The 25,015-nt window shown below is 40.9% G+C and overlaps 1 protein-coding gene across 7 annotated transcripts in view; it reads right to left on the reverse strand.

Moving 5' to 3' along the window:
• The window catches only part of PSIP1 (PC4 and SFRS1 interacting protein 1), a 57,224-nt gene extending 32,400 nt beyond the window's left edge, over positions 1-24,824 (reverse strand). For 4 of the 7 annotated variants that reach the window (XM_038402117.2, XM_038402111.2, XM_043514791.1 and 1 more), the window contains exons 1-7: positions 24,191-24,498; positions 23,621-23,762; positions 21,319-21,395; positions 14,634-14,772; positions 12,102-12,221; positions 7,211-7,315; positions 5,332-5,394 (exon numbers count right to left, since the gene is read on the reverse strand). In XM_038402117.2, coding sequence (XP_038258045.1) covers positions 5,332-5,394; positions 7,211-7,315; positions 12,102-12,221; positions 14,634-14,772; positions 21,319-21,395; positions 23,621-23,692 — 576 coding nt within the window. In that variant the 5' untranslated portion in view covers positions 23,693-23,762; positions 24,191-24,498. Of the gene's footprint in view, positions 1-5,331; positions 5,395-7,210; positions 7,316-12,101; positions 12,222-14,633; positions 14,773-21,318; positions 21,396-23,620; positions 23,763-24,128 lie in introns of all 7 variants that reach the window. The other 3 variants (XM_038402114.2, XM_038402115.2, XM_038402113.2) reach the window with 3 other exon arrangements.
• Positions 24,825-25,015: the final 191 nt, after the last annotated feature.

Consider the following 25,015-nt stretch of genomic DNA (forward strand, 5'->3'; position numbering starts at 1 on the left):
ATTTGAAGCATCAAATAATGCAAATAGACTCCAGATGTTATCTCTGAAGAGATGCAGGTTTAAAGGATTAGGAAGTGTGAAGCTAGAAGAGGAAGGAATATACCACAAAGCTGCTAAACAGTGAGACTTGGACTTTCAGGAAGGTAGGACTCATATCCAATCAAGAGCCCTGTCTAGAAGTAACTCCAGGTTATATAGCTCTGGTTGTCAGAAACAATTGGATTTTTGTTCTTTTAAATGCATCATGAGTACCAAGTTTAGAATGGATTTATGGACAGTTTCAAAATACAAGTAATAAGTCTATTCATGCTTTAGAAAGCAAAATATCCCAGGTTCCAGGCCAAGTGCCTCAAGTGCTGTAGGTCTGGGAATTTGAGAGGTTCCTGGACTAAAAGTTCCCCCGAGACCAAGAGGTTCAAGAATGCTCAAAAGATATCTCTGATTCCTGCAGCTACTCTCCGTGTTTAGACCACTTCATTTCTGTTAGCTACTTTAGGACTCAATGATTTAGTTTTTATTCTTATGAGTCCAATCACCATGTGTTTAATCATTGGATAAAAAGGCTGATTTTCTGCTTAAACATAAGTGGTTTTAATCATTAGATGCTTTATGTTGCAAGCTCCTCACATAAGGGACTGCACTTAATGAGGGCTTGGAAAGCACCCAGTAGACACTACTGAAAACATACAATAAGTAATCTACAAAACTTCCTGCTCCAGTAGCGAGAGAGCTTCCCTTACTTTATTCAGGATTTTTAACTTTACTTTTTTGTTCCAGCCTGAAGTGTCAGTATGCCACAGAGATCCAATTGTTGCTTTTCAAGTAAACAGCAGCTAAATCCAGAGGGAGTCTTAAGAAGAGAAAGTCAGAACCACCTTCTCAAGGGTTTGTAATTCTAGGAAGTTGCTGTGATTAACTTCATGGGACAACCATTTGCCTGACCTAAATGGGGCCTATCTAAGTTTTTTCAGGTGATACAGAAGATAATCCGCTTCCCAATTCTGGAAAGTCCATTACTAAAAACGAAAATTTGGAGAGAAGTGCATCCCCACCATAGAAAAGTTTCTACTTCTGGTCACAGTCATACAAAAAGTGAATGGAACCACTAGAGCAGTCCCCATCAGAAAAAAAATTGTGAAATCTTTCCCTGGGCAACTAGAACCACGAATGTCTAATAGAATACCCAGAGGGAGACCACATCCTGCGGAGGTACTAAGGAGCTCCTCAGAAAATAGATGAGGCAGCTGTGGAACTCGAGCAGTGGAAAGTATCTTTACATATTGACAGGTTATATCTCAGATGGTATCAACAAGTCATCTGTTGTAACTGGGTCTTCAGAGTTACCAGAAGAGTTGTGAGAAAACGAGGCTCATGAGAGAAGCAAACAGTACTGCCAGGAACTGGTAATGCAATTCTGCAAAATGTATGTAGCATTGGTGGTCCAGGCAAACTGGTGCATGGAGATAGGATTCCTGGTAGGATAGTGAAAATTCTGAGGAAAATTGTTTGAGATGTCTCTGTATCAGAAAGGCCTGGACTCCATGAAGAAATGGGCCTTGCACACTGTTAATCAGCCAAGACAGAACCAGCACTGGCACAAACTAGTCTGTTCTCTTTCATACCAAGAAGACTCTTGAATGAAGACCTAAAAAAGCAATTCTCAGGAAAAAAGGAGCAATGTTTTCTGGTGAACTAAGATTGGCAATGCTATCCTTCAGTGCTTTTCTTTTCTTAAACCGGTTCAGAGGAAGCATGGTGACAGGATGGAAGATGATAGGGGAACCTGAAAACTTATGACAAGACCCTCATGCTTTTGTGATCCCATCTGTCTGATGTGAGGTTTTTTAGATTGATTTGGAAGGCTTAAACTTTGGAAGAAAGCTCTCTGTTCTCAGTCCTCCTTTTTTCTGTCTTCCTCTTTTGGAGGGCTCCTCTGGTCACAATACACAAAAGGCATATTACTGAAGACAAACTAACATCCTAAGAAATGACAGAGCATCATTCAATCTACTGGGCTACATAGCCTCACAGATGTAAAGACACTGCTGCTACAGTTTTTTGCTACTGACCCAGTTTGCAATCTGCCCCTTTGAAGAGGAGTGCCTTTTAAAAACAGGGGAGTGCCTTTTAAAAACACTGGTAGAGAAGGAATAATAAGGAGCAGAGGAAAACAGACTAATCATAAGCACTCATGATTGAAGCTCCCTGCTTGTGCAGTAATGCTCTTTCAGGTTTAAGCCCTTATTTAAGTAATTTTACAGCTGTACCACAAAATCGCACACTCGAAGACTATGTCTATATTGCAGATAAAACGTGTTCTCAACTCGGATTAGCTAACATGAGTTAGATAATTTGGATTAAAATAGCAAAGACGACACAAACTACGTTAAAAGCCAAGTTGTTAACAGCTCAAGTTAAAGCCGGAATTAAAGCAGAGTTGCCATGTCTTCACTGCTATTATAACCCGAGTTAAGAATATATATATTTTTTTTGCACGCAGTGGAGAAATACCGTAAGAAGAGACACTTGCACAGACAACCTTAATTATGCGACATAATTTTTGAGGGCCTGACTTAATACAACCTTAAATACATTTTTAAAAAGTTGGGAATGTAATTTCCCAGGTTTGTTTTTTTTCAGGAAAAAAAACCAAATTCCATTTTGTGTAACAGGAACAAAAGTTTTATAATAGACAGTATTATACAACTAGTGTTATACTCTACCCATATAAAGAATAAAAAAATAGAGCATTTGCAGAACTGAGTGAAAATATATTATTTTCATTACTGTAACCCTTCATTGTCTAAAGTTAGATGGTAAAGAAATTGACAGTGTGCTGTGTGAAGGGCCTACCACATTTTTGGCACTGTAAACATTTTTACCTTCCTGTTCTTGGTTACTCCACACATGCAATAGAGCCAAACTTCTAAAAACCAAATTGGACACAGCTTATACCATAGGTGGCCAACCTGTGGCTCCGGAGCCGCATGTGGCTCTTCAGAGGTTAACATGTGGCTCCTTGCACAGGCGCTGACTCCAGAGCTGGAGCTACAGATGCTAACTTTCCAATGTGCCGGGGGATGCTCGCTGCTCAACCCTGTGCCCTGCCCCAGGCCATGCCCCCAACTCTACCTCTTACCCCAGGCCCCTGCCCTTTCCCCCAAGCATATCATGCCCTCAATTCTCAGCCTCCTGCACATGTGAAACAGCTGATTGCAGCATGCAGAAGGCATGGGGAGGGAGGCGCTGAGGGCTGGGGGGCAGGTGGGGATGGGACTGATGGGGGGCTGCTGACGTATTACTGCTGCTCTTTGGCAATGTACATTGGTAAATTCTGGCTCCTTCTCAGGCTTAGGTTGGCCACCCCTGGCTTATACTATGCAGAATTAAAGCACAAAACTGCTCAACAATCTGTTTTGAACAGCGAAGTTAAAAATCCTCAATTTACACTGACTGTAAACGTCAACAAGAACAGGCACTATTTTATGGAATAACAAATCTTTAAAAGCATGACAGATCAGTTGATTTGTGAAAGAGAGAGTAGAGAATAGGCATCTACTTACATGAAGCTATTAAGTAAGTATTAGCATCAGAACAATCTGGTGAAACAGAGATGAAGAAAACACCAAAATAGGGGAGGAGATTTCAGAAAAATTAGCATTCCATCACGTAAGAACAAAAATTGTAAGGCTCAAATTTTCAACCAGATTGTTGAACCCTTCCTTTTATTGGTGACTGCTCACTGCTCATTGACTTTATCTGGACTATCTGTACAAATAAGTGCCCACCAATATGAATTCAAAATGACAAAAACACTACATTAATGCATTAACACAGAGTTAAAGTTGCTTCGTGGTATGTTGTCTCCTTGTAGAACATTGAGTTGAGTAAAACTCAAACTTCTGAAAACCAGGAAATGTAGTTAAGGTTGCCCATAGAAACTGAACTCTGTCCTCTTTCAGTAATGACCAGTTAACACACATACTGATATTCTCCCAACCCTGCAGTTGCTGAAACATACAAGCTCTTCCCCACCTTTTACAATCCATTCACTCTCACTCATAGGATTCCATCTTTCCACTTCACATTATTAAAGGACCAAAAAAAAAAAAAAAAAAAAAAAGGAAGAGGTTGCCCATGCCCTCTTTGAGCAATGCCTCAATATGCACAAACTCATGTAAGATCAGGAGGTTCCAGATCCTAGCATACACTCACACACTTAGCCAACTTCCCAGAAAGAATACCATGTGTACAATGTGAACTCCCTTAACACTTATAGGATACCATCTCAACCTACACTTTCACTTAACCATCTTTAAAACATTAGATTTCTTCCACATTCCATCTAATTGCTGACAATATCCTTTGTAATAAAAGCCTTATGTCCTGCTACTGACATAACCTACACGGTTCTGCACAGAAATAATGACTAATGCACCTCGAAGGTACACATGCACCTCTTCCTTTTCCTCCCACAAGACTGAAAACATCAGTGGCAGTGTGTTCATCAAGGAAAACAGCATCAACACGATCTCTCCAACTACCCATGTAAGCATAAAGTGGCTGCACAGACACCCTCACATTTATTTTCTCTTTGTTGGCAAGGGTGCACTTTAATCCTTCCAGGGCAAGCAAATATGTGAACACGTTCTTCAATACTGTTCACAATTTGGGTTCCCCAAAGACTTAGTTGATCAGTTTTTACCAAAGGTAGTGCATGGCACCCACTGAAAGCATTTAGACATTTTGATTGTTAGCTTTACGCAAAAAAAAAAAAAAAAAAAAAAAAAGGCCCACTAGAAACTTTCTGAAAAATGGCTAGTACCTCTGGACTTGTATCTGCACAATTCCTGGCTCAAATGACCCTAAATTTGGGTTGCTAACCCTAATCCAGAAGTCATGACGCAACCTTCACCACAGTAGCACTGCCATGCTACTATAATAAAGATGCCACAATGTAACAAAAGATTAGTCAGTCTCATCTCTCTTGCTTTCTCTGGATCTATGTCAATCTCATGGAGATAAACATATTGAAGACATTTCCTAGATCTAACACACTTGAATTTGGTACACTGTTTTTGTGTAAGGTTCCAATGAAAGTGGGCTTTTCTGGACTATGGGATTTACTGGCATTTTCATTGTATTCAAAAGGGATTTATTAAGTGAATGAATTGTTGATATACTGCAGCACAGTTTTGAATTTATTCAAAAATCAAATGAAGATTAATTGTGATTGGAATATAATTTGTTACTGAAAAAATGTGAGAATCCAATAGGAAAACCACCATCACAAAATGATTGATAAGGTAAAGAAATTAAGTATATTGTTACCTTTCTTTTTCTCCCTCTTCTAGCAACTTTAGGAACAGGTACATCATTAGCTTTCATCACACCCTGAAAAAGTAATAATTATAATGTTAACAAAACATAAAAGAGTTAGTTTAAGTTATTATGATGCTTGAAGGATAAATTTTATCATAGCCTTTAGTATATATTTTAGCAAACGACTATGCACACATGAAGGTATCTGTTATCAAGCATCAATATTAGGCAATTTAAGTTTCTTTCAAAAAATGTAGTAGAGGATTAAGAATCAGTGACACCTCTTCAAAGAGGCAGATAAAGGTATAATGGCTTGTTCTGGACTTTAGTAAATTGCAAATTAAATACTAATTAGTATTTTGTTTAATATGTATGGACATATTTTATTGAACTCATCAAGTCACATCTAGTACATGCAATTTCTAATATGTTTGTTTCCCAATGTGTATTAAGTGAAATACATACACTAGCTTAATTAACTTTATCCAATTTGTATAGGTGGCTTGATATTTACTCTAATATTTAAGGGCCAAAGTCTGTGCTCAGATGCACGTTCTGAACTCTCAGCGACTTCAAATCCGTTATATAAACATTTAAGCAGAACTTGACCTTACATTTTAAGCCACTCCCAAGACATGGTCAGATGATTATTGTTAGTGACTGCAACAGATTTAGAATATTTGTATTTAGACTTATCAATATATCTTTGTACTACAGTATTAAATTGTTGAGTTTCTTCAGAATTTAGTGACAGGTTTCAGAGTAGCAGCCGTGTTAGTCTGTATTTGCAAATAGAAAAGGAGTACTTGTGGCACCTTAGAGACTAACAAATTGCATCTGATGAAGTGAGTTGTAGCTCATGAAAGCTTATGCTCAAATAAATTTGTTAGTCTCTAAGGTGCCACAAGTACTCCTTTTCTTTTTGCGAATACAGACTAACACGGCTGCTACTCTGAAACCTGTCAAAACATTTTGTATTTTTCTTGATTTAAATTTTGTAAAAAAATTGTAAACAAATAAAAAAGCAAAATGAACTTCAGCTTGTGTTCAATAATAATCTAGATAAGAATGAGCAGGAACTCTGAATTTAAATTTAACAGGTTAAAAAAATCAAGTTACTAAATATATTTCAGCAGTACATCAAAATATATCAAGACCTCATTTATGATATGTTTGTTTCTTGTAATTGGAGTATCACAAAAGACAAATAATAATGGCTGCTTCATTGTGTTTCTTTTTGATGTATTCACTAAAAACTTGAGATGTTTAAAAAGGATGCCATAATTAGAGCTGGTCAGGAACTTTTCAATTAAGTGGGGTTTTTTTGGAAAACAGACTTTTTCCAAACAAATTTTGAAAGCAGCTTATGTTTTGATGAAACTTTTGTTAGGAAGATTTCTCAGACCCCATATGAAATTTCTGGTCAAATCAAGGGAGAGAGAGGCTTCAAAACAGCTGACAGCCTAGTGGAATGCAGGAAAACCAGGTTCAAATTCCAAATCAGAGGGAGCAGGAACTTGAACGTGGGTGTCCCACATCCCAGGTGAGTGCCCTAGCCAGCTGTTAGATGGCTATTCTGAGGGGATATATGTGTGAGTCTCTCTCTCTCTCTTTTTTTCCATGAAGTATTCCAAGAGGTCTTGGTTTCCTTTTGTATTGAAACAAAACTAAACGTTAAAACCTCAATTTTTTGTAAAATGGAATTCCTGTTTTCAAAGCAGCCCTGGTTACAAATGAACATTTTAGTTTCCTTATTCATTTATTTTACTATAGACTCTGGAAATATTTAAGCCTGTATTAGGGCCTAAAATAAATGTGTATGAAGGAAAAATTTGCATGTAGTATTTCAAACATGTGCTTTAGGCAGAAAGAAAAACATCCCACATACTTCACTACTGGGTTTTTCTGAAGGGACATCTTCTTCCTTTGCAGCATCCATCTCTTTTTCTTCTGTTTCAACTTCAGTGGGTAAATTATCCTGTTTAGCAGATAACTAAATAGAAAAACCAAAGTCGCTAAATTTCACAATTTATATTAACTGAGATCTAAAAGAACCCGAAAGGAGATGAACTGCAACAGACTCATTGCTATCAAATTGCTTTCCACCTTTAGTTGAAATAATTTAACAATGTCAGTTTAATCTGTATATAACAGTCTTCCATTTTTGAAGCATACCCCAAAGCTGTTTGTTAAGATCGCTCTCCATCATTCCTTACAGAGACAGTGGGGAAGGAAGGGAGCATGGAACAGGGGAGAGGAATGTGAGAGAGAGGGGAAGTGAAAGGGGGATGAGATAGGGAAGAAAAAGGAACAGGGGAACCATGGGGGGGGGGGGAGTGGAGCCAGGCATGCAGCATCCTCTTGGCAGCAGCTGGAGTTCCCCCGTTAAGCAGGCCCATCAAACCCTCACTCTGACAAGCCCTACCCCCAGACCTCCACCAAACCGACACCCATCTCCCCACACCAAGACACCCCCCCTCCCTAACCACCTTCACCTGGATCCCCTGCAGAGTCCCATTGCCCCTGCCCCCAGAACCCCCCAATGAGCCCCTGTGCATCCAGATCTCCCACTGAGCCACCCGCACCCAGATTGCCCCACACACAGAAACCTCTTACCCCACACCTGGATCCCCCCCACACTAAGATCCTCCACACTTGGATCCTGCTGGACTGTGCCTGCCCACCCACACCTGGTGCAGATCCAGCCCTTGAACTGTGTCAGGGTCAGGTGCAGCCTCACTGCTGAGTCCCTGTACTGGGGAAGATGGGGGCTTCAGGGTGATCTCCCACCTCAATGCAGCCAGTGGCCTGTACTCCCCACTGCCATGCTGGACCCACATTTATTTATTGACAAATAAAGTTTGCAGAAATTTTAAAATATTGTGCACATAATTTTAATCTTTTTGGCACATAAGTCCCTCAGGAGTATGGATCTGACAGTGGCCAGCACCAGATGCCTCAGAGGGAAGTGTAAAAATCCCACAGTATGCAGATGTGGGTTAATCTACCACCGACTCTAAGGCCAGGACTACACTACCACTTATGTCAGCAAAATTTGTGTCATTCAGTGGTATGAAAAAAACAACAAAACCCACCCCAGTGACATACATTTTGCCAGCATAAACGGTAGTGTGCACAGTGCTATGTCGGTGGGAGAGCTTCTCCTGCAGACATAACTATCACCACCCATTGGAGGTCGTTTAATTATGTCGATGGGAGAGCTCTCTCCCGTTGGCACAAAGCAGCTACACGAGAGATCTTACAGTGGAGCAGATGCATTGGTAAAGCTGTGCCACTGTAAGGTCTCTAATGTAGACATAACCTACCTCTCATTTTGAGATAACAGAGACAGGCTTAAGTCCTGAAGCATGAGATTTAGTATCTATATCCTTTCCAAAATTCTTTTTAGCATTAACTATAAGAACTCTGGATATTTGTTATCTACTTTAATGTCCAATATCTTTTTGAATCTAAGTTTTTGACCTCAATGACAGCCTATGGTAATAAGCTCGTTAATCAACATACTTGTGTATGAAAGTATTTCCTTTCATCAGTTGTGATTGTCCCACCTTTTAATATAACTCAATTATCCTTTATTCTTGTGTTATATGACAGGAAGAACAAGCTCCTGATTCACCTTCTCTATTCTGTTGTATGCTTTTATCATGTTCCCTTTTATTCATGTCCCTTTTCTAAAGTATGAAATCCCAATCCCAATCTTTTCAATCCCTCTTCATATTAGAGATTTCCATGTGTCTAATTGTTCCTGCCCTTCTCTGAGCCGCCTCTAATTCTGTCATATTTTTGAGATGTGGTGACTGGTACTGCACACAGTACACTTCGGCTTTACACTGAGCAGAAGTTTTCACTGAACGATAGTAATAATATAACCATAATAATGTTCAGGTTCCTTTCCCGAGTTAATACAGCTAAATTTAGAACCTTGTAAGGTGAAAGAGTAGTTTAAGATTTTTGCCTCCAATATGCAACACTACTATGCATTTACTGATACTGAACTTCATTTACCTCCATGTTGCCCAGTCATCTAACTTAAAATTTAGGTCTTTTCAGAGTTCCTCACAGTCTTCTCTGGTCTTGCTAATCTAAGTAACTCAATTACCTCCAAATATTGCTACCTCACTAGTTAACCCCCATTTCCATATTAACAATAATATATTAACCACCACTGGACTTGGAATGTAACTGTGAAACAAGCAGGTATTAATTTTTTGCCATGATGAAAGCTGACCAGACCTATTGCTTTCTATCTAATTTTTGATCCATAATACTTTGCTTCTGATCCCCATGACCACTTAGTTTCTTTAGTAGTGGCTTGTCAAGGGCCTTTTGAAAGTCTAAAATTATGTCAACCAACTCCTATAGCCATTATTTTACTGATTCATTCAACTAATTCTAAACAGATTAGCAAGATAATTTTCCTTTGTAGAAACCATGCTGTTAGACCCTATAATATCATGATCTTCCACATGTTTTATTATTCTAGTTTTAATTATCATTTCCAGCAATTTGCCAGATACAGATCTATGACTTGCTTCTCTATAATTTCCACTTCTCTGTAATTCCTCAGATCACCACCAAAGCTTTTTTTAAAAATAGAGTTACAGCATTTAATACCCTTAAAATCCCTCAAAAATGCAAGAGAAGATTGCATATTTAAGCTCTTTTAGAACTCCTGAATATATAGTCTGGGCCTCGTGATTTATGATTAATTTATTCCAGCATCTCTGACACTGCAATCTGATAGCATGCCATCATTATTACTAGAAAGAAGCAGGTAATTTCACCACACAGGATGTGGGAAAATGAAATTAAATACTTTAGCTTCTCAGTAATGTCTCCATTTTTCTTAATTGCTCCCTTTAAATCCAGAGATTCAGCAGACCATTGCTTCTTTTGCACGCTTTCTGCTTCCAATATATTTGTGCACAATTACTATTCTTATTATTAATATTAGTATTCTTATTAATGTAAATTGGGTACCTGCATTGATGTATATGGCCCTAACAATGTAGGTCTGCCCCACAGACCACAATTAAAATTTAGAGCCAGATTCTTTTCTAAGTGCATCAAGATCACTCTTACCTGAGGCACATTTGCTAGGTCTTCAACAGAGGATTTCTACAGTTGCAACTAAACAGTGAAATACATAGGGGTCCTTATGTGTATTTTTTTAAAAACAAAAACAAATACTGCTTTTCCCAGACAGCCTGTCTATCCTTTCTTTAATTAGAATTAAGAAGGTGAAATTAAGATTTCAAAATCATTAAAATTACATCTTTAAATTTAGTCATTTCCAGGAATTAAAAATAATTCAGTTGTTACATCAACTATTCCTGCCTAATTTTGTGGTTTTACAATCAATCACTCACCCAACCCCCTCATTTTTTTATTTTATTTTATTTTTTTTTTTTTAAAAGGTAACCTCTCCCTTTCTTCCATATAAAATATTCACACAAACAAAGGAGACCAAACTTGACTATACAGGAGTGTGATGGGGTGCCTACTCCACAAGGCCTGGAGGAGTTAAAGTGGCTAGGCACGCTAATTAACTGCCCAGGCTACCCCTGAGGAAGGAGCAGGCCACTAACTGGAAATGGGCTCAGCTGGGCAGGAACAGGAAGGGCCCAGGAGTTGTGAGCAGCAGGACACTGCAAAGCTGTAATCTACAATCACTCCCTATGAGGAGGGAGCTTGGACTAGCAAACCCAGAAAGAGGGAGAAACCAGATAGGTAGGAAGAAGCTTAGAAAAACAGCAGCAAGGGGTAGGACCATACAGACCATGGCTGCTTGTTATTGGCTGGAACCCAGCGTAGAGGGCATGCCTAGGGTCCCCTGCCAGCCACTGGGAAGTGGTGCAGTGTGTTGGAGAGATCAGCAGACAGCTGGTTTGAACTCCCCAGAAGGAGAGGAATTTAATGACAAGGCAGGAGGGCCAAGGCACAAACAGGCTCTTTGAGTGACAGGGGGTCGTAGTGTTAAAGAAACAATGGGTAGAGACACCGCCAGAGGAGAGTGGTGCCTGGCAAGAGCTAATCCCCAGAGCTGCCAGGAGGAGACGCCACATGCGACGAGTGGACCCCATGACAAGGGGATACAGCAAAACTGTATCAACACAAGTGATGTCAAATCCACAAAGTAAATGAAGTAGAAAACACTAATAGTTTTCCTCCTCAATATTAGACATTATTTATAGCAGCAATTAAAAAGTAGAGATTTCAGAAAGAAATGTTTTCAAAAGTGAAGTGTATCCCTCTAAAAAAAATCTAGTCAATCAACTTACATCATTTATACTCTTATCCTTACATGTCAAAAAGGAAGCCTCATCTATACTAAAAACTATATTATATTACTGAGAGTAACACATTGATACAAAGTAAATTGATATAAGCAAGGGTTTAGTCAGTCTATACTCACCCACATTAGGGGTTTGCACTGGTTAACTAGACAAACTTTTTAAACCAACAGACATAGGTCCTGACAATCATTTTTTCTTCCACTTATCTGATTTGTATTTGATACTCTGACTTGTTCAAGTTAATTTTTTAAAAATAATAATATAAAGTCTTTGTAGTTGTAAGAAATTGTTTCAATTTTATATATAACGGCTTAATAGATAATAGTAATTACATAAGGACAAATGTCAGTGTTCATGCCTGAAAACAGAAGACAGTCACAACACCAGTGCACTGTTCATTTAAACTAAATATGTAAGATTTCCAAGACAGATACCAAACAGTTAATTTACATAGTCACTTACTTTGGGAAGTGTAGACTTTCTCCTTTTGGTTCCTACTTTTTCTTCACTTCCCTCAGGGGGCTCTTCTTGACAGCTTTCTTCAACAGTCTCTTTAATGGTGTTGTTAACAGTTGGATGCGACTTTAAGACAAAAACATTACCACTTTCATGAAGTCAAATAATTTACTGAAGTAATGAATAATAATGACATTAAAGTTGCACGATTGGGTTTAAAATTAAAAATCAAAATTTTCTTTACCTGTATTATGAGTGATTTTTTTTTTAATTTATTTTTTTCCACTATAGCTGATTTTAAAGTTTCTCTCAGCTGAGACAATGAAAATAACATTCAAATTTAACTTTCACAGTTCCCATGCACTAGCAGTAAGTTGTGTTTAGACAACAAGCATTGCAAGGGAAGATTTATTTTAAAAGTTTCCATTAAAATTTTATTAATGACCGGAAAAGTTTTAAGCCACATACAACTGAGTAATATCCTTAGCACACCAGAACTCAATTCCACCATAGTGTGACATTTCCTATCCCCTGCTGAACACAGGCATACTCCAGAAGCATTTCCTTGCACATCCCTATACGTGATTGTGCCATTTAGTAATCCTCAACTGATGCAAGAAACTGACAACCATTATTTAAAACTTCTTGGGCTATATGAAGGGGCATTAGATAAAAGTTTGTAGTTTGGCTACAACCTGATCCACTTCTAAGACTGGCTATCAATAGTAGATGAATTATAAACTAACGGTTATTTTCAGGAAAAGTATATGGATCAAAAATATTCTTTGATGCAATGAAGGATAGCACTAGAACTATGGAAATGAACAGAGAAGGGAAAATTACATACCTTTAATTCTGCTTCTCTATAGATAATATTGTGCATGAGTGTCACTCCTAGGACTTACATCCTCTGTACGAGGGTAGAATGCCCCTCTTAATTTTTTCCCCCTTGAGGGAAGTGGTTTTGGATTAGAGTCCAAAGCCTCCATACTAGCAGCTGGAAGCTATCCCCAGCAAAGTATAAATGCTGCCCTCTGACCATTCAAGCCAGTTCTTTCAGTTGTAGCAGAGTAACAAAACTCTGCTATAGTTAAGGTTAAGACTGGCTTTCTGCTTAAAATTCAGCTCTGTGCTCTAAAATCCTACGGTTGCTTGGATTGCCTTGAAATTTACTGTGCCTCAAAGAAGATGTGGGATTGATCAAACCAGGGCTCAGACCACTGCACCCTGGTCTCAAACGCTCGAAGTTACCCCCTACAGAATTTATGGTCCTTTGAGGGAAACCAAGTTACAATGTTATTTCAAAAAGGAGTTTCCTTCTCCACTTTAGGTGCATGTGAAGACTCGCGGTCCTGTGTGTAGGATTAATAGATTAATCTAAGAACATTCAGACAAAGGCTAACTATCTGGAAAATTACCCTTTTAATCACAGGACCTGGGAGGCTCTGAGGGAATATTATAATCCTTGAATCCAAATACCACCCCATGCACACAGCTCAAATCCAGCCTAATGCAGAAATCTGAAGTAAAAAAGCAGGCATAGTGCTCCAATCTACCTCTAGCAAAGGGGATTTTAAAGATGGAGGGAGGGGGATGTGATTTGAGTACAGCAGAATAGTCAAAAAAAAAAAAAAAAACCCGTAAACCTATTGTTTGAAAATACACCAGACAAGAAAATTCTCACTGGGGAGGGTGATGAGTGGTGAAAAGTAGGTGTGAACAGAAGGAGAGGGTTTGGGGGAGGTCATGGTAATTAGAGGGAAAGTGAGAGACATTGGGAAGAGGGATATGGGAATGAATGACAGGAGGACTGGGGGAGAACAGGGGCAAGAGAGCCTGTCAGCTTCACATTCCCCTTGTGTGCGTGCACCACAACCTGAGGCCCGTACTCATCTATGGTGGTCTGCCCTCCCTCATGTGAGCCAGGTTCTGGAGGTAGCTTTTCTGTGGGTGTCTGAGCCATGCTCCCTAATCCCTTCCTGTGATCCAGGGGTAACTGCCCACATAGGGGTGTGAGAGCCCTGCTCCCTGCCTCCACTGTGTGCCTGCCAGGATCTGGGGGTCCCTGCCCATCTATGGGAGCCTGACATCCCAGTCAGGGCACATCCCTGTCCCCCTCTCATGACAGGGAGATGGCGGAGCTTGCCTTTGATGGTGGCTGAGCCCCTCTCCCTACCCCCTTGGGAGCTGTAGAAGCCCTACCCTATCCCCACTGCTGAAACTGAGGTGAGAATAGGTGTTTGACACACATCAGAAACTTTCCAGTACTGGGGTGAGGGGAAGGGAACATTCACTGATTCTTGATGCAGTTCAAACATCTCAGAGCTATTATTTCATGCAGTATTCACCTCCAATGGGTATTTTCTTTCACCTGAGAACGTATCATTGACATTAATGAGCCAATTAAAACCTCTCTGAGACTTCAAGTTTTAAAGTTTGAAACCTACTCTGGGCAGAAATCTGGGCTCAGGCTTTGGTTTCAGGCCCGGGTGATGCATGCATTATTGTTTGTAAGCAATACATACAAAGATCACTTACCTGTTGATGAGAGAATTTTACTTTGGGGTTGTTGTCAATTTCCCATAATCCTTCATTAAAGCCTTTTCTTTTATTTGGTTTACCGTATTTATCTTTATTTTCAGAATATGGGAATATGTCCTTTGGTCCCAAAAATGCCCTATAAGAAGTGAAAAAGGAAAAACTAACAGGTAAATTTTTCTACTCCAACAATTCATTTTAAATTCTTAATATTGCCACATGTGAGAGAGAGAGAGAGAGAGAGAGAGACACGCAATAGGTTGAAACCAAACTCAGTACTTAAGCATTTGAAGTGATGGAAGAAGCAAGGAAGTAAAAAATAAGAAAGAAAAAAAAAAAAAGGAAATAGAGGGAAGAGTCCTTAAATCTTGAAAATGTCTTGAGATAGTACAGGAGATTATGGCTTCAGGCTAAGGAAACTATCTCGCAAAAATAAGAAGTTTCTGCTGTTAAAAAAATGTAATTAAAGACTCATGACATTTAAGATACACATTCCGCTTTAAGTGTATTCTGTTGTAGTTGTCTCAAATTATATTACACAGTCCATATGTAATTTCCACTGTATGTGTGCATTTTGCACTATATAACCCTCTTTCAGTACATACAGGCAAAGAAAGATTTTAATTTGTGCTAACTTAAAATGCATAAAGAAAATATGTTCTCAACACCTCTGCCTTTAGTGCATAATACATCTGCAGAACAGGAAGCTTATCTAGGAAAATCAAAATGAAAAACCAGGTTGCAAGATCATTATACTTTTAAGAAGGATGAAAAGCTTTTTTACTTTTAAATGATAGTAGCTCAGACAAGTCAGAGTATGGGGCTATAAAAAGATACAAGTTATTTGATGTACTCATATTCTGTCCCGTCAGTAAACTTTTCTATTTTAGATGTCCAGAAATACTTACTCAGATTTTACCCAAACCAATAGTGATTTCTTTAGTCAGCAGCTGAATGTTGAACTGCTTCTTACTTTAATTTTTTTGCTGGAGAGACCAAAACGAATCATTATTTCCTCATTATCTACCTCCCAGTATTTGTTGTTTTAAAATATTTTTTCAGTCTTGTAGCTTTTTGCCATCTCTAAGAACTGGCCCCCTCAGAGTTAACCAGCAAATACAAAGGATATTAGAAGTGGCCTCTTCAGAGGTAGACATCATATATAAAGGGCATTATTAGTGCTTCAGATGCACAACTACATCTTCTTTTCCTTTTAGCACTTTTCCCATTACATCAAAATCACAGTATCTATAACATTCCTTTTTCTACGCAGTACCTGGGAGAACAAGATTTAAAAATAAATACTCAGTACTAGTATTTCACTTGACATTGCAGAACACCAAGACACAGTAAACTTCTTGTTGTATTTCTATGCTTCCATGTTAGAATTTCATAGTGCCAATGCATTTGTTGATAATAGCATAATTTGAGAACTCAGTGGTATTTTCTCATGTTCAAACCTGTGCCTGCAATCAGCTCAGATCAAAGTATAAGCCCAAGACCAAATCACTTTAAAAAAATAAAAAAAAAATAAAAAAATAAAAAGGTATCGCCTTGTTTTATGAAGCAGTGGTTCATGCCAAGGTTCAATACCTAAATTCCAATAAGCTCCACTTTCTCTCTTTTTCACCATCTATAACAAGATCACTTTGACATGGATGTCCTACTCATGTAGGTAACAAAAGGAGAGGAGTAACAGATCATTTAGGAGACTTTTACATTCATAGATTCCAAAGCCAGAAGGGTCAACTGTGATCATCTAGTCTGATTGCTTGTTCAACACAGACCATAGAACTTCAAAGTAATTCCTACAGCATATCTTTTAGAATATCCAATCTTGATTTAAAAATTGTCAGTGATGGAGAATCCAACACAATCCTTGTAAATTGTTCCAATGGTTAATTATTCTGTTAAAAATTTACACCTTATTTCCAACCTGAATTTGTCTAGTTTCAACTTCTAGCCATTGAATCATTATACCTTTTTCTGGTAGACTGAAGAGCCATTATTAAATATTTTCCCCAATGTAGATACTTATAGATTAATCAAGTCACCCCTTAATGATCTCTTTATTAAACCAAGTAGAGAGAGTCAAGGAGCTCAATCACGATAAGGCACATTTTCTAACCCTTTAAAATTATTCTCATAGCTTTTCTCTGAATCCCTCCAATTTATCAACATCCTCTTTGAATTGTAGGCACTAGAACTGGACACAGTATTCCAACCGTGGACACATCAGACTTACAGGTGAGTCGCATCATACGCGCATTTAACTAACGCGAATTCAACTATACGTGCTCGGCAAAAAAAAGAAAAACAACAAGATACCTGTAAATAGTGCAGGCTATTCTGCCCACCATTCCACTCAATGAGCGTATGCCCTAGAGTGAGCGTGAGATGGAGACATGACTCTGCTGTTCCCTCAGTCGGTCTCAGTTCTCGCGTGCCTCTCATAGTGTGAGCATCTCGTTATGCTGAGTGTGATTCTAGTGTTTAAAAATACTGTACGTATTTTTCATACATGGTCCCTAAATGCAAGCCAACTACTTCATCTGGTGCTCAACCAAAGAAACAGCGATCTGTTCCAATGCTGGAGGAAAAACTGGCTGTGTTGGACTTATTGGGTATGTCGGTCTCCAATGCGGCGGGTAAATATGGCTGCAACGAATCTAGCATCCACCCCATCAAGATTCAAGAGAGAAATTCGTCAAGCTGTGGCATCAAGTGCTCCAGTAACTGCTAAGGTGACGAGCCAGGTGCGTGATAAGACTTTAGTGCAGACTGAAAAGGCATTAAACTTATGGCTGGAAGACATGATCTGCAAATGTGTATCTATCTATGGTAACACGTTGGGAGAAAAGGCTCTTAGCCTCTATGCGTTGTTCAAACCTCCTGCCAAAGAGGGACAGCCTTCTGATGAGAAGGAATTCAAAGCCAGCCAAGATGGGCTCAACAGTTTTAGGAACTGCTTTCAACCTCAAAAACGTGCAGACTACTGGTGAAGCTGCATCTGCCAATGAAGAGGCAGCAAAAGCCTACCCCGAACAATTAAAGAAAATCATCGAAGAAAAGGGCGATCTTCCGGAACAAGTTTTTAATGCTGAAGGGACTGGGCTCTTCTGGAAAAAAATGTCCAACCGCACTTACACTTTGAAATCAGAAAGACAAGCCCCTGGCTTCAAAGCAGCTAAAGACTGTGTTGTTTTGTGGCAATGCAGTTGTGCATTTAATAAAGCTGGGCTTGCTCTACAGGACTGCAAATCCACGTACCCCAAAAGGCAAGTACAAACGTCTCCTGCCTGTGTTCTGGCAATCAAATAAAAAGGATTGGGTGACGGCAGCATTATTTCTAGATTGGTTCCACAAGTTTTTCATTCTGGAGGTCAAGCGATACCTCGAAGAGAAAGGACTTGACTTTACAGCGTTGCTGATCGTAGACAATGCTCCTGGCCACCCTGTGGCACTCCAGTTTGCGCATAAAGACGTTGAAGTCATCTTTCTCCCCCCCAATAACACCTCGATCCTCTCAACCCAGGCTGTTTCAAGGCCCCATAAACGAGGCTTACATTCTCACGGATATGTAGTGCTATGGATGGTGATCCCAATCTTAATGTGATGGAGTGTTGGAAGTCCTTCAACATTGCCGATTGCATCACTTATATTAAACAGGCAATGGATGCAATCAAGCCTGAAACAGTCAATGCATGCTGGTGAAACCCATGGAAAGAATGTGTGAATGATTTTAAGGGTTTCCTGACCATTGACAAAGAAGTGAGACGCATTGTTCAGGTGGCCAGCCAAGTGGGTGGTGATGGCTTAGTCGACCTCCCTGAGGAAGAAACTGAAGAATTAATTGAGAGCCATAGAGAAACATTCATTAATGAAGAGTTAGAGGAACTGATACAATTGTCTACAGAAGACGAAGATGATAACGACCAACAGGAAGAGCCAGCAAGTTGGAATCTTCATAAATTTGCTGAAGTGTTCCAAGCAGCGTAACACTTGAATTATTTAATTTCTGAATATGATCCCTCTATGGAACAAAGCCTCAAAATCACACCTAGTATTACGGACTATTTGAGACCATATCAAGAAATGTTTGAGCAGCTCAAGAGACAAGCAAAAGTTGCCGATCGTCATGTTTTTCAAGGGTTGTATACACAACCATGTACAGTATACTGTACTTTATGGGCAATTTAAGGGATTTTCAAGGGTAATTTTGACTATACGCCATTTTTGCTTTACCTGACTTTAGAACCTAACCTCCGCGTAAGATGCGACTCCACCATATACATTTCCTACTCCAACAGTACATATGCTGTCCACAAAGCTTCAAGTGTTAATTTTATGGAATTTCTTAAAGTCAGAAACTTTTATCTATGACTAATCACACACAAAATCTGGTTTTTTTGGACTAAAACAAAAAAATATTAACAAATTTCCACCAGCAGAGATGGACAAAACAAAAACTAAGAATATCAGTATGTTTCTTATTATTTTGCTTCTAAAGGTACTACATTGGATTACTATATGGGAAGGAATCCAAAGAAGGGAAAATTAACAACAATTTCAACAATCACTTCTCATTCACTACAAACCACGAGACACTCAAACCTAGAGTTACATGAAATTTATCATGCAAATTCATACTAATGGTTAGTAAACTGCAAACCACTACTATGTTACATAAAAGTTAGGAAACAATTGTTTGAGGTTTTTTCCTGGCTGTGTGTGGTTCTTCTTCCCCAATCCTGGCCAGAGAGAAATGCACAAGAGCACTTTGGAACCAGGAAACAATCACTCCTTATGCATTCCAGAAAGATTGTTTTGCATGACGAAGCTAACGCTTGATGGCCTAGAAAGCAGGGGACTTGAACTTCAAAGCAATGGACTGCCTTGCCTTCAGTTTTATAAAATGCAGAGCAATATATTACAATAGTGCAGTCCTGTGAAAACTCTGAGGGTGTATTTTGTGGGGTTCTTCATAGGCACAGGGGTCAGCATGCTGCAGAATCAAGGCCAAAGTGTATAAAATTATTCAATTGAAAATGTACAGAAAATTGTTAGCTCCAACTATTATATGGTGAACCACTGATTTTCCATCTACTGCTATATAGATTATATAGCTCAAGTCAAACAAAAATTAGATATGCCCCATAATTAGTATATTCCCATACTGGTGAGTTTACTCTTTCTGATGGTTATTCGATGCCCTCCGCACTTGCCGCTAATGAAATGTCCAGGAGTAGGAATGAAGAACTCAGGGTTAGGAATAAAGGTTAGAAAGAGAGAAATGCTGGAGAGCGGGGAAACATATTGCACACTGCAACACTGTAAGGTATGAGAGCCTAGGAGAAATATGTAATAATGTAACAGTGAATTTACCACACTACCAAATATAGGGTTGACCATATTTTAATTTTGTAGCAGTAATTTTTTTTAAAAAGCGCCTAAGTTAGAAGACTAAATCATATTTGAAAACGGAACTTGAGCTTTTGAAAATTTTGCCCAAGATCTTTGAATGTTATTTATGTGGGCTCATGTAGATTTCTTACTGCTCTACATGCCCCTAAAAATCAATATGCAGGTGCATTCTGGAATACTAATAAAAAGCAGCAAGTGGTGGAATCAAGAATAGCATTTAATCAGTGAGGGAAGGAACAGACGGGTGGTATTCTTATTCATATTACTGTAGTGCCAAAACAAACCAAAAAAGGTTGGGCTCCATGGTATAGAACTTAGCTCTCACACATAGGAAGACCTGGTCCCTTCCCTGAAGAGCTTTTAATCAAATTTAAGACAAGATGCAATAAGTGTAAACAAACTTGATCCTGCAGAGATCTGTGAGGGAGGATAGGATAGTAATAGGAATTGGACAACATGAACCAAATGCACACACAACGTAAGTTATTTTTTTTTTAAATTAGTATAAAGTAGAAACCAAGTCAGTGGGGATTGCTGCCATTTTTGTTTATTTAGGTCCTATAATTTAATAACTACAACTTTCTTTTCTTTTCTTTGAGAACAAAATAAAGGATGATGCTCAAGGCCAAAATTAATACTATAGTTCAGCGGTTCTCAAACTGTGGGTCGGGACCCCAAAGTGGGTCACGACCCCATTTTAATGGGGACATCGGGGCTGGCCTGGCTTAAACTTGCTGGGACCCGGGGCCAAAGCCCAAGGGCTTCAGCCCTGGGCGACAGGACTCATGTTACGGGCCCCCTGCTTGGGGCTGAAGCCCTTGGACTTTGGCCCTCCTGCCTGGGGAGGCGGGGCTTGCTCAAGCTTCAGTTACCCCTCCTGGTGTCCTGTAGTTATTTTTGTTTTCAGAAGGGGGCCACATTGCAATGAAGTTTGAGAATCCCTGCTATAGTTAAAACAAAACAGAATAGGGGGCAGTCAGTCTAGTCATAATAACCTTTTGTTTTTATTGATTAGGAAAAGAGCTCCCTGACATCTCATGGAATGGTCACAGTCGAGAGCTCCCCTCAGTATTTCATGGTAGATGTGAAGACCAAGCAGCCTTCTTTTAAGCTGCCTATCTTTCTGATAAAGTTTAGGTGAGGAAAAGTTTGCCCATTTCTGAATATCATTTGTGAATGCCTCACGTACAGGTAGGCTGTGAAATTACTTTTAAGATATTCTGCAATGAAAATGACATGCTCTTTAGTCTAAAAAACTTACGTCTCATGTGTTCCAAAAAAGAAAATAGGCATTTTATTTGTAGGAGGTTTCACTGCTCCATCAGGAACTTCATCTACCTAAGGGGAAAAAAATTACATTATAATTAAAATATGTGGTGGGACATTTTAAAATGTCATTAAATCTGAAAAATACAATCAGGTGGTCCACAGATAGCTCCCTCTAAAGTCGGTGCCTGGGCGGCGGCACACAACAGAATGAAGAGGCACCCACATAATTAGTGGAACCACACAGGTGTGGCTCCACTAATTAGGTGCCTGGACCCTGGAAAAGATGCACATGTAAGGTGAGGTGGTGGCCTTGGGGGGAATTGGGGGGGTAGGTGGGAGGGGGCAGGGGGGTGAGAAGAGAGGGTGGGGGAAATTTGGGATGTACATGTTGCGACGACCAGAGAAAGAGGCATCTTTCCCCAGCTCCAGAGCTGCGGCAAGAGACGGCCCTCCTTCCCAGTCCTAGCATAGGGGCTGCTGTGGCGGGGGGTTGGGAGAAGAGGGCACATTGATCACATTAGAAAGGTAAGACTACTGATATTAAAATATGAGTTGTGGGCTTTTTATTTATAGAACAAGAACATTAATTATTATTAAGGGGTTTTTTTATATCACGCTTTTATCCAAAGTGCTTTACAATAGTTAGCTAATGCTACAAACAACATTTGGAAAGATCATTAAGTGGTCCGCTGAGACACTCAGGAATTTTCAAGCGGTCCGCAAAAAAAAAAAAAAAGTTTGAGAACCGCTGCCTTATATAACAAAAAAAGTCCAATAAAGGTCAATATACCTAAAAACTAACTTTTTTTTTTTTTTTTTTTTTTTTTTTAAAGCAAACAAGAGTACTGGTTAGAAGCAGTATTGGCTCCCGTAGACACGGGATCTGCTCCTCCAACTGCCACCTCTTTTACAACCGTAGCAATGCTTCTCACCTCGTCGAACGGATGACTTGCACTAGCACAATGCATTATATTTAAGAAAGATAGCACACTAAAAAAAAAAAATTTTTACAATTTTTAATCCAGCACTGCATTAATATAAATTGTACACTAATCTTTCATCTGTAATCTCAAATCCATCAATTGAAGTACATCAGTCTCTGAAACTTCCAACACTTTAAAGGCTCCTATTAGGGCTGGTGGAGAAAGCAGACTGGCTTACTGTTCAAAAGTGAACAGAATACTTAGTGGTACTGCTGCTCTTTCAGGTTTCAGAGCAGAACGCATATCTTCACAGCAGTAATTTTTTGTCAAATAAGACCCCAGGTATTTGGGAAGAGTACTTTGTGTTGTCCACACCTTTGAATACTCCCACAGCTTGTTACACTACCATACTATAGTCTTCATTACTAACCTCTAACTTGAGGGTCACCTACTTAATACAAGTGAGCTGTAGCTCACGAAAGCTTATGCTCTAATAAATTTGTTAGTCTCTAAGGTGCCACAAGTACTCCTTTTCTTTTTGCAAATACAGACTAACACAGCTGCTACTCTGAAACCTACTTAATACAGGTTTCAGAGTAGCAGCCATGTTAGTCTGTATTTGCAAAAAGAAAAGGAGTACTTGTGGCACCTTAGAGACTAACAAATTTATTAGAGCATAAGCTTTTGTAGCTCACGAAAGCTTATGCTCTAATAAATTTGTTAGTCTTGAAGGTGCCACAAGTACTCCTTTTCTTTCTACTTAATACAACAATGCAGTGCCACTTGATCACACTAAAATGGTAAAAAAATGGAATACTTTAGCTGTAAACATCTGCACTCTTTCCACCCCCAACAATGCTATGTAGAAAAAGTTTTAGATGACTGAACCTGACACTGAAGGAAGTTCCCCGAGGGATTTTTGCTGCTTCAACACCCTCTCTCAGTAAACTAAATTCAAAAATTGGCGCATCACCGAAGATCTCCCACTGGACTTTGGCAGAAAGTCACAGAAAGCTAGAGAAACCGATGAGAGCTGATGAAAATACTGCCATTTCGGTTTGTATGTTACAAGCCGGGAGGCTTAAAAAACAAAGAGTAAAACACAGCGTGTGGGTTACTTCCAGGAGCACCACCAGGCCGGCCCCTGCACGAGGGAAACCTGCTCGTGTGCTATGCATCTGCACCCCTTAAGATGGGAAACAAAAACCGCACCGGTTTTTGAGACAGTCTGCTATGAACTAACGTTTATCTGGCATGGAGCGATGGACTGGACCGAGGATGGAGGAGCCCGCAGGGAAACGCAGCAGGAGAAAGCGCAGGTGAGCGGAGGCGGCGGCCGCAATGGGGGGAGAGGAGAGGGGGGGGACTTACCCTGGCTGGCCAATGGGGGTAACCTTTCATCTTGGCAAAGATCAAGTCTCCGGGTTTGAAATCTCGGCTCATGTTTTCGGACAAATGTGGCGGCTGTTGCAGAGGCGAACGGCACAGGCGCTCCCCGCCGCCGGAGATCCCGCTGCAGAGGGGGACACGGCGAGTCAAGGCAGCTCTGCCTCCCGCTGCCCGGCTGGGGGTGGTCAGAGGAACCCCGCCTGCCAAACAACCCCACTCCCCACCACCTCCCGGCCGCCCCCTCCCTTCCAATGCGCGCCCCGCCCCCGCCCGTAGCCCACCTTCCCAAGCGCGCATTCCCCCCCCCCCCCCGGCTCCGCTCCCTTCCCAGGCATGCCCCCCCCCCCCCACCGCCGCCGCCCTCGCGCGCAGGCCCCTTCCCCTGCGCAGCGCCCCCTCCCCTCCCCGACTTCGCCTCCCCCAGGCCAGCGCTGCTCCCGCCCGTCCCAGTCCCCGCGCGCGCGGGGAAGAAAATCCGCCTCCATCTCACCCGCCGCTCGAGAGGGGGGAGGGGAGGGGGGTGCCGCGAAACGGCCCCTCCCGCCCTCTTACCTGGCGCGGCCCCACAGCCCGCTTCCTCCAGCCCACAGCGACCGCCGCGCTGCCTCCTGCTACCCCGGCCCACACCAACCGACACGGGCAGGAGGGGACGCGGAGTCTCCTCAATCTCGGGGCGGGGGGGGGGGGGAGAATTACAGAATTGGTTCAACCCGACCCGTGTGAGAGGGACGGGGGAAGCGCGAGCCCAACCACCCCCCCCTTGGGGACGGACCCCGCCAGGCGAGGGAGCGGGGAGTGGGAGACGCTAACGCACCTACCGCCCCCTCCCCGCGGCCGATAAATGGTGCGCTCCTCCCGCGGCGGCGGCGGCTGCTACTAGGTAGGGAGGCGGAGCTGGACTGGGGGGGGAGGGCTGCTGCTGCTGCTCACACACTGAGTGGAGGAAGGGGCGGGGGGGCCGGCAGGAGGGGGATGTGGGGTCTCTGCTGCTGCTCCCTGGGGAGAGTGGTCTGGTCCCTGATGTACAGGGAGCTGCTGGCACAGGTGGGCAGCAGGCCCCGGGCTCTGCCACGTTCGCCCTGAAAACTCGCCTCGTGCAGATCCTCTACCGTGGCTGAGCACCTCTTATGTAAGAAGACGCAGCCTTAGCGCACGAAGAGAATGACAAAAACGACAGGAGATCAAGGGCCGCTGATAGGAGCCAGGGCCCTCTCTTGGGATATCTCATAGCAGAGCCCCTCTTTCCCAATCAAGTCATTTATGCCAATTAAATCATAACCTATTCAAAGTAGCTCAGGTACTAAGCAATCAATTTGCACACAAGCAGATTTTATTTTAGGAATGACTCGCACACAGTAGGGAACATAAAGATACCTA

The sequence above is a fragment of the Dermochelys coriacea genome, chromosome 5 (genome assembly GCF_009764565.3).
Source record: "Dermochelys coriacea isolate rDerCor1 chromosome 5, rDerCor1.pri.v4, whole genome shotgun sequence".
In the NCBI taxonomy this organism is placed as follows: Eukaryota; Metazoa; Chordata; order Testudines; family Dermochelyidae; genus Dermochelys; species Dermochelys coriacea.